The sequence below is a fragment of the Carlito syrichta genome, unplaced genomic scaffold, assembly GCF_000164805.1.
Source record: "Carlito syrichta isolate Samal-C Ts95f unplaced genomic scaffold, Tarsius_syrichta-2.0.1 Scaffold305656, whole genome shotgun sequence".
Classification (NCBI taxonomy): domain Eukaryota; kingdom Metazoa; phylum Chordata; class Mammalia; order Primates; family Tarsiidae; genus Carlito; species Carlito syrichta.
In genome coordinates, this window is record NW_007249752.1 from 61,964 (window position 1) to 71,652 (window position 9,689).

The 9,689-nt window shown below is 50.1% G+C and overlaps 1 protein-coding gene across 4 annotated transcripts in view; it reads right to left on the bottom strand.

The window, feature by feature from the left end:
* Positions 1–203: 203 nt before the first annotated feature.
* The window catches only part of DAPK1 (death associated protein kinase 1), a 219,781-nt gene continuing 210,295 nt past the window's right edge, over positions 204–9,689 (bottom strand). Inside the window, exons 23-26 of one of the 4 annotated variants that reach the window (XM_021714476.1) lie at positions 8,993–9,113; positions 6,541–6,729; positions 2,146–2,670; positions 204–2,070 (exon numbers count right to left, since the gene is read on the bottom strand). In XM_021714476.1, the coding sequence (XP_021570151.1) occupies positions 1,438–2,070; positions 2,146–2,670; positions 6,541–6,729; positions 8,993–9,113 (1,468 nt within the window). In that variant the 3' untranslated portion in view covers positions 204–1,437. Of the gene's footprint in view, positions 2,671–6,540; positions 6,730–8,992; positions 9,114–9,689 lie in introns of all 4 variants that reach the window. The other 3 variants (XM_021714475.1, XM_008062108.1, XM_021714477.1) reach the window with 3 other exon arrangements.

Consider the following 9,689-nt stretch of genomic DNA (forward strand, 5'->3'; position numbering starts at 1 on the left):
AAATGTGAACATCATCTTCTTCCTTTCCCACATTATTCTTCGTTTTAACTAAAATTAAGCACCTAAATTGTTTTTCAAACCCTGAGGGTTTAGGTTTAATGACTTCCTGGATTTAGGGTTTGATGTCTATGATGTGTGGGCTGGTGGCAGTGAAAACACAACAGAGAAAAAGAGATCCTTGTGAATTAAATACCAACAAAACGAATGCAACAAGCAACAATTTATTTATAAAAAAAGAAAAAACAAACTTAACTTTTTTTACGACATCTTATAGATTAAGTAAAAATACCAGTATTAATATATATGTATATACATAGTGCATATATATATATACATATGATATAACATTAACATTACATGCTTCTCAGGACAGAAGAATTAGGACTGGTTCCCTCATGTCAACTTAAAACTGGATCACAATTTAAAATCATGGAAGAAAACTTGTCTTCTCTGTTTTCTGTTTTTAGACTTCAAGTACAGGAAGCCATCAAACCAAGATCTAAACGTGGAAACCACCGGCTATGCACCAATTACAGCGGAATGCCACAAAAGACGAGCCAGGGGTCTTCTGGATTCTTACACAGGTCTCTGGAACCCTACAACCGTGTCAACCTTCTACCTGAGATGAGAGGGAATGATGCAGCGTGGCAGTTTGTAGGTTTCATGTGGACGCTCCCATAGACAGCCGTGAAAGCAAAAGCAAACGGAAAAATGTCTCCTGGTAACAGCACTGACCATGAAATCACCCGGGAGCAGGGTTCCTTTCTCCCCTTTCCTTGCCAAACAAAACACAGAAATAGTCAGAAAAACAGACGAAAAGCCCAAAAAACAAAACTCAGGGTGAAGCACCTCTGGCGATGATCAGTATACAGCAAGGGACAGAGAGGTAGCGTTTCCTGGGTGACAGCTCCTGGCTGGTTCTCACGATTTCAAACACACCCTCTTCTGCAAAAGGCACTCACATATTGTCTGTTTATAAATCATACAGTGGGATTCCATACAGGGGAGTTTCTCCTACAGATACAAAAGAGAGAGGCTGAGGACGTGGCGTAACAAAGGAAAGAGTATCAGAACTACACATTCTGGGTCAATGTGCACTTTTCTTTCATGAAAGGACCGTCAAGACAGTAGATAAAAAAAGTTGGTTGAAGAGCTAGGGATTCCAGGAAAATGACCAGTGAGAAGCAAGGGACTGGAGGGCGAAAAATGGAGTCCCCAACACCGAGAGGCGGTCCGCGCGCTTTCCGAGTGGCCGCGATGAGGGGGGGCTCGGCTCTGACACCGGGAAGACCATCCACAGACAAGGGAAGGGAAGGGGGGGCGAGGGAGCGAGGCAGCGCCGAGACACAGGGAGGGCCCGGCACCCCCGACAGGAGGACGGGCGCTGCGCCCCTCACGCCGGCAGTCCGAGGCGACCCCGCCCGCGCCGGCCCGTCCTCACCGCGACACCACCGAGCTGATGGAGTTGTAGGAGGTGCCGCTGTTGCAGCTGGAGGCGTAGGCCTCCTGGCCGTTGCCCTCCAGGCTGATCTTGAACACGGAGGACGCCTTCAGCAGGAAGTCCGCGGCGTCGCGGCGCCCCAGCTCCCTCAGCCTGGACATGAGGACGCCCACCGTGCTCTCGGGGTAGGAGGTCCACTCCCGCAGCAGGGTGTGCACCGGGCTGGGCAGGAGGTCCTCGGGCGCCCCGGGGCCGCTGTTGTGCTTGGCCACCAGGTCGGGGAGGCCCAGGTTCATGGCCAGGAGGCACCAGTCCTTCCCCAGGGGGTCGGGCGGGTCCAGCAGGCGGCTCAGCCTGCGCCGCGTCAGCAGGTTGAGGTCCGACGCGTGGATGTCCATGCCCAGGCTGGCCTGCGCGTAGACGTCGTGGCACCCGAAGCACAGGATGCTGCTGAAACTCTCCTTGTAGCCGCCCATGGTGTTGGTCAGCGAGGTCTCCTTCAGGGCCTGCGCCCGGAAGAAGTCCCGCGGCTGGTAGATCATGACGGGCTCGTGGCGCTCCCGCAGCTGCTGCGGGCTCAGGTAGTGCTTCACGGTCAGCAGCCCCGGCAGCGTGGTGGCCATGACGTTCTCGATGGTGCTGCACACCGAGTCCAGCAGGAGACAGCACCTGATCTTGTCGGTCTCCAGCCCGCGCACCTGCACCTCGATGCCCTGGCCGTGGTTGACCAGCAGCACCAGCAGCTCGGCCCCGCGGCGCGCCAGCTTGCAGCCGTTCACCCACAGGCGGATGTCCGCGTCGCCCGCGGCGCTCTGCTGGTGGGTCCAGCGGCACAGGTTCACCTGCACCTTGTGGAAGATGCCGCACGGGAAGGGCGTCAGGTGCTCCGCGGGGACCACGCGCACGCCGCCGTACACCATGGCCTCGTCCTCCTCGTCGGCCCACGAGCGGTGCAGGCTGTCGGTCTTGATCAGGGCGGGCACGTCCACCATGCTGCCGCTGCTCAGGTCCCGCGCGCAGATGTCCATGGCGTCCAGGATCTGCAGCAGCTCCTCCACGTCGCTGTCGGGGACCAGGCGCTGGATGTCCTCCACGGTGTAGCGGCCCCGGTAGTGGTGCAGGGCCCGCGGCGTCTCCACCGACAGCAGCTTCCCCAGGACGTTGGTGCAGAGCCAGCGGGGGTCCAGGAGCAGCACGTCCTGGACCGTTTCGCTCTGCATGATGTTGATCTGCCCGAGGGGACAACAGAAGGTGGCCGGTGGCGCACAGGGACAGAACCCAGGCCGGGCGCACGGGCCCCTCCTCACCGCACTGAGGGGCCTGGCCCTGGAGACCCACAGCGGGGGCCGAGCAGATATTCTAAGGAAGGACCTGAGAGGATTCTCATGGATTCAGCTCAAAAACCAGAGTGGCAAAAAACAAACAAAAAGAAACAGCTCCGGAATGTCAGAAGAGAGATTCTGAAAAACAACTACCCAGGAGTCTTTACAAGGCCAACGAAATGACAGACCAGAAAGGAAGAGAGATGGCAACCAAGTACAACGAATGACTTTTAGACTGGATTCTGAATCCTAAATACAGCAATGAATAAACAGTTATAAAAGAAATCGTTGATGATTACACCTGTAATCCCAACACTTTGGGAGACAGGTGAGAGGACTGCCTGAGCCCATGCATTCGAGACCAGCCGGGGCAGCATGGCGAGACTTTGTCTCTACAATAAATACATAAATAAATAAAATTAGCTGGGTGTGGTGGCACACACCTGTAGTTCCAGCTACTTGGAAGGTTGAAGCAGATGGACCATGTGAGCCCATCAGGTCGAAGCTGCGGTGGCCGTGAGCATGCCACTGCACTCCAGCCTGGGTGATAGAGTGAGACTCCAACTCAAAAATAAAAATAAAAAGGGAAAAGAAATTATTGGGACAAGTGTCAACCCTTTGTATGAGGACTAAACATTCGATCATAGTACTATATCATGGCTGTTTCTGGGACCGTTAATTAGACTGGCTCATGTGGGGAAATGTCCTCCTTAGGGGACATAGGCTAAATTTTTTAGGGGAGAAATGTCATGATTCTGCAAAGTAAGTAAATAAATAGAAGAGAAAGGAATCAAGCAAATGTAGGAAAATGTAAACAATGGGTCAATGTAAGTGTGGAGTTCGAGGGTTCACGGTATTATTCTTGCAACTTCTCTGAAGGCTTACAATTTTTTGAAAAACATTCAAAATGCTGTTCAATACCATGTACATTTTTAACACACACACACATGGAAAAGGTCTGGAAAGATAAGCCTCAATGATAATAGTTGGTTCCACAGAGGGAGAGAGAGAAATGAGCTGTATTTATTTCTTTAAAAAAATCAAGATTGATGCCTGGGGTGGGGTGGGGTGGGGGAAACAACAACAGAACACAGAAAGAACTTTCCCTGTAAGAAGTAGTTCCGCTTCCTGTCTTCCCTCCCTGTTCCGGGCTGGGACAGGGAACTATAGACGTCCTGGGTAGACTCCACTTGCTGGCCACAGGAGGGCTTTTCTGCCCCTAGTCTGGCTTCAGCCTTAAAGATGCCCACTGTCAATAATTCTGTTCAAAGCTGAGCCAAGGTTGAAAACCCCTGGACAGAAGAGCCAGGATTTATTTTGTTCTTGATAGAGGCATTTGATGGAACATCCTTTGCAATTCAGTCCTAAGCACAGCTGTCTCCTGAGGCTCACAAAAGAGACTTAGAAGCTGTCCCGTAGTGGAGGAGATAAGAAGACAAGACAGCTAACTAAATGTAGTGTGGGACCCTAGGCCAGAAGAGACCTGAGTAAGATCTGCAGATTAGGTGTGGAAGGCAGGACTAGGAGAAGGTGGGGGCCAGTCCAAATGGGGGGGGGGCTACAAGATGTAGATTCCCCTTCTTAATTATATCTTCATTTCCTTTTAAAGTCTCAAGGACAGAGAAGGTTGTAATGTCAAATAAAGGGGACTAGCCAGGCGTGGTGGCTCATGCCTGTCATCCTAGCACTTTGGGAGGTGGAGATGAGAGGATTGCCTGAGCCCAGAGGTTCGAGACCAGCCTGGGCAACTTGGCAAGACCTGGTCTCTAGAATTAAAAAAAAAAAAAATTAGTCCCAGCTACTTGGAAGGCTGAAGTGGAAGGTTCGTCTGAGCCTAGGTCGAGGCTGTGCCACTGTACTCCAGCATGGGTGACAAGAGTGAGACTCTGACTCAAAAAAAGAAATAATAATAATAATAATAATAATAATAAAAGAGGACCATAGCCTGTGATCTGGAAAGGTGTCAATCAAATACTAGAAAGCAAGAAAATACTAAGCAAGAAAGAGTGAGTGCATTATTACAGTTAAAACATTGCATTATTTGGATCTAGCAGTGACTTGTAACCTAAAGTCTGGTCCTTCACTTGTCTTTTTCCTTGGATTAAAACACTTTAAAGTATTTCTGGAGGTGACTCAAGGGGACTTCAAAAAAATCAAAAGCTGGTCGGGCAGAGTGGCTCAAGCCTGTAACCCCAGCACTTTAGGAGACCGAGGCAAGAGGATTGCCTGAGCTCAGGGGTTCGAGACCACCCTGAGCAACTTGGTGAGACCTCGTCTCTACAATAAATCAAAAAATAAGTCGAGAGTGGTAGTGTGTGCCTATAGTTCCAGCTACTTGGAAGGCTGAGGGGGAAGGATCATCTGAGCCCAGCAGGTCGCGGCTGCAGTGGCTGTGAGCGTGCCACTGCCCTCCAGCCTGGACGACAGAGTGAGACTCCAACTCAAAAAAAAAAAAAAAAAATCAAAAGCTGGAGGAGAAAAGTGACAGAAAACAGAAGGAACTTTCCATATACACAAGAGTTTTACAGATTAGCCAGCTGGTTAATTGGGAGTGTAAAAGCTGACAAAATTACTGCCTGAGGCTCCAGTATTCAAGGTCACTGGCTTCTGGCTTCAGGTTTAATTTCAAGAATGCATGACTCATACAAACTGGCCTTGGGATCAGACCTGGCACCCAAGACTGGAGACGCAAGCTTCTGGCTTTCGATATTCTCAGAGCTGCCTCCAGGTTAAATATTCAGAACGGCCCTTCTTGGCCCAGACTAGCTTATGCTCTCTGCTGATTGCAACTGGTGGAGGAACGTGAAAGCCAGGCCCCCTTTCTGGGAACGGGCATGTGATGCCATTAGAACAGCGTTTCCAAACTGCACCCCAGTGCCAAGCGTAACCCAGCCAAAGCAAAATTTTTGGTCATTTCTGCTAGGCCACGCTTGCTGGAGATTTTTAACGTGTGCCTCACATTGCGTTATTCTTTGTGCTTGTGTACTTGTTCTGTCTTTGTGTCCACGGACATTGTCTCCACAAGGACACTTCACTGCCTTTCCCAATTGTTTGTGAACTCAACAAATCTGTTTGGAGCTGGTTACACTCCATGGAAAGCAGTCATGTTGAGGGCTGCCAGGAATAGCAGGTGAGCTCTAGGTGTCCAGGGGGGAGTGAGAGGAGACCCAGGGAAGAGGACACTGCACTCCCAAACTCACTGACTCTGGAAACAAAAACAAAATATAGCGGGGCTCGGTGGCTCATGCCTGTAATCCCAGCACTGAGAGATGGACGCGAGAGGATTGCTTGATCCCAGCAGTTCAAGACCAGCCTGGGCAACATAGTCTATGTTGCAGACCTAGTCTCTACAACAAATAAAAAAATCAGCTGGGCGTGGTGGCATGTACCTGTAGTCATCCCAGCTACTTGGGAAGCTGAGGAGGAAGGGTCACCTGAGCCCAGGAGGTCGAGGTCGCAGTGAGCCATGATCATGCCACTGCACTCCATCCTGGGAGACAGTGAGACCTCGAATCAAAAATAAACAAATAAAAAAAAGACGAAACATAAGAAACAAGACAAAAGACAGCTCCCTAAGGTGAGGCAGAAGCAGAGGCTGCAGTTCAGAGCATCATTTGAGGCCGCAGGCAATAGTCACACATCTGGCGATATCACGGGTAGTTGGGCCGTGTCCACCGGGCCTCCCCAGGCTCACGCCACCTCCAGGAGCTGGGATCTGGGACACACGAGAGTCCCCAGAGCCTCACCGCCCCCTGCCCGGGGCCCCACCAGGCTCACCTCGCCTGTGCTGTGCAGCTGCTGAGCGACACGCCGGAGGTCCTCCTCGCTGGTCAGGGGGTTCAGCTGGTCCTGCACGTCATACACGAACTGCTGCAGCGACATCAGCTGGTTGGGCCCGTTGAGCTTCCTCCAGGAAGGCAGTGTGGAGATGATCTTCTCACACAGATGAGTCATGGGAGGGCAAGCCTGGAAGGGCAAGGCAGCGGCAGGTTGACTCACCTGTGCAGGTGAACTCACCTCCTCTGGGAGGAGCCCGGTGGAGAGGGCGGGCACTGCTCAATCAGGCTCATGGCAGGTGACTCCACGAAAGAGTGAGTGTTTAGGGTTGAGTACGGGGCAGTTGTTTTTATAGAGTTGCCTTGAAGCTGAATCTGTTTATTAAATACAAGGTTTTATGGAGGCTTTTCAGTTCTCCTGGTCGTAAGCAGACAGTGGGTCTTCCAAAAACGTTTTTGGAATTGTGGATTCCGTCAACGGCTAACGCTCACCAGCTCCGAATGTTCCATTCACTTGCTCACCCCTTCCTCCCTCCCTCCTTTCTTCACTCTCTCACTCACCTGCTCACCTGTAACTAACTGTTTCAGTCAGTGGTGACTTTATGAACAAAGAGAGGAAAAAAATAAGAATGAGTATCACTGTCAATGTCAGATTGAGTTTTTATTGGTCAGTTAGGTATTCGCGGAGACCGCTGCCAAAATACTGTTTCAAAACAGACCAGCTGTTGGTAAGCGGCTTGAAATGGGTTTTTAACCTTTTAAGTTGGTGGCATAAATCAGTCTCTGTTACAGACTCAAATAAGCCACAAACCTTCCCAATTAGAAACCACATTCAGCACTCCCCGCTCAAATCCTATCTTTTAGGCCAGCTAAATAGCACTCCCTATTCAGAAGACAACATTCTCAGGGATTAAAAAAGTTTATTTGGTGGGCTCCACCTGCCTGACCTCAGGAGTTCGGGGGTAGGGATGAGGATGGGGTGGGTGTTTGCAAAGCAGTCATGCCAAAGCCCAGCTCAAAAACCGTCAAGGTTGTCTCTCTGCCTAGGGAGTGTACCCCTAATCCAGATCTGTGTGGAAGCCTCAGGGCCCTTTCCAGACTACTGTCAGTTCCCAGGTCTCTGCCCACTAGTTTCTGTGACCTGATTCCTCTGAGGCCTCACCAGACTCCTGCCCGTCTGCTGAGCATGCCAGTGGGTCCCCAACAGGAAAGCAAGGATATCTGCTGTGGAAGGGTAGGGTTTTCATGAGAGAGGAGAGGATCTCCCGAGAATTCTGGAAGTCTCAAGTTACTTTAAAAATACACTCTTGTAAATTTCCATTTAAGCTATGTATTGTTTTTTACATTCATAAGTTTTAATTCATTTATTTTTGATTATTTAAGGTGTAGGAAGTTGGGCTTCCAGAAAAATAGACAGTTGTGCCAGGATCATTTATTAAATAAACTTTTTCTCCATTAAATTAAAACAACAGCTGGGCTCGGTGGCTCAGCCTGTAATCCTGCGCTTTGGGAGGCTGAGGTGAGTGGATTGCCTGAGCCCGCGGGTTCGAGAGCCGCCTGGGCAACTTGACAAGACCTCATCTCTACAATAAATTAAAAAATTAGCCGGGCATGGTAGCGCGTGCCTGTAGTTCCAGCTACTTGGAAGGCTGAGGCGGAAGGATCACCAGAGCCCAGCAGGTCGAGGCTGCAGTAGCTGGGAGCAGCTGCTGCACTCCAGTCTGGGCGACAGAGTGAGACTCCAACTCAAAAAAAAATAATAATAATAAATTAAAACAGCATCTTTGTTTTCAATTAAATTTCTATAGATATTATTATTTACCTCTACATCATCAAAGTTTTCCTTTTATTTAACTGTATTGATTACAGAGCCTTTATAATATCTTTTAGTAATTCTTCCATGAAAAATTTAAGACAAAAAAACCCAATCCCTCAATCTCATGTAGATACTAACTGGAATCTTATTAACTTTACATAACTTATAAATTTATATAATTTGGGAAAAATGAAACATTTAGTCATATCCTGCAATCCAAGAATGCAGTCCTGTTCTATTCGTTCATTTATTATTTTACGTCGTTCAACAAAGTTTGCTAGTGACTGTTTCTCCACTTTTCCGAATTTTCTAAATGTTGCTCAATAAGTCATTTCTGAAATTCATTTTTAAACAAACCACTGAAACATGAAGGATGTCATGAAATCTGAATCGACCCTTCGGTGCCCACGGCCACCCTGCATCTCCCACCATGTCCTCGTTCCTCCCTCTCCCTTCCTTGTCCCAGAAGGACAGCAGGAAAACATGCCCGTGCAGCCACCTTGGACCGGTCCTACGATGAAGCAGTCCCCTGACACCCAAATCAGACCAAGAGGGCAGCGCGAAGAGGCCCAGCTCCCTGGCTCTCTGGGTGGTGGCGTCAGTATCCGGGCCCAGGCCCTCTCCGGGGTATACTCACCGAAACGATCTGGCTTCGCATTTCTTGCAGGTGATTTCGAAGGACCTTGATGTCTTTGGACCCAGAAGCCCCGGCATCCAGCACAAACAGCTTATTGGAAATGTGAAGATCGTTCCCAAACCTAGGGGAAGAACGGCAGCCTCCTCAGCAGAGAATCAGTCTCACCGGGTCTTTCCATGGAGAGGCCGGGCTCCTATGGGTCCGAGAGGCAGGGAGGAGGCGAGGAAAGTTCTGGTGGCCTTGCAGAGGCCTCTCCATCCCTGCTGTTGGCAGACTCTGCCTCATCACACAGGGTGCAGAGGCTTGGGGAAATTGGCGTGTGCTCCAAGTTGCAGGAACAGGAGCTACAGAGTTGCACAACGCAGCCAGAACACAACCTGGAAAGATGTCAGCTTCTCCTGATGCAGGAAGGGTGAGGTCCAGTGTTCTCACCCCACAAGTAAGGACAAGAGATGCTGTTGAAAGTGGAGGGATGCCGGGCACGGTGGCTCACGCCTGTAATCTCAGCACTTTGGGAGACTGAGGCGGGAGGATTGCCTGAGCCCAGGAGTTCGAGACCAGCCTGGGCAACTTGGGGAGACCTTGTCTCTACAATAAATAAAAAAATTAGCTGGGGGTGGCACGTGCCTGTAGTTCCAGCTACTTGGAAGGCTGAGACAGAAGGATCGCCTGAGCCCAGCAGGTCGAGGCTGTGGTG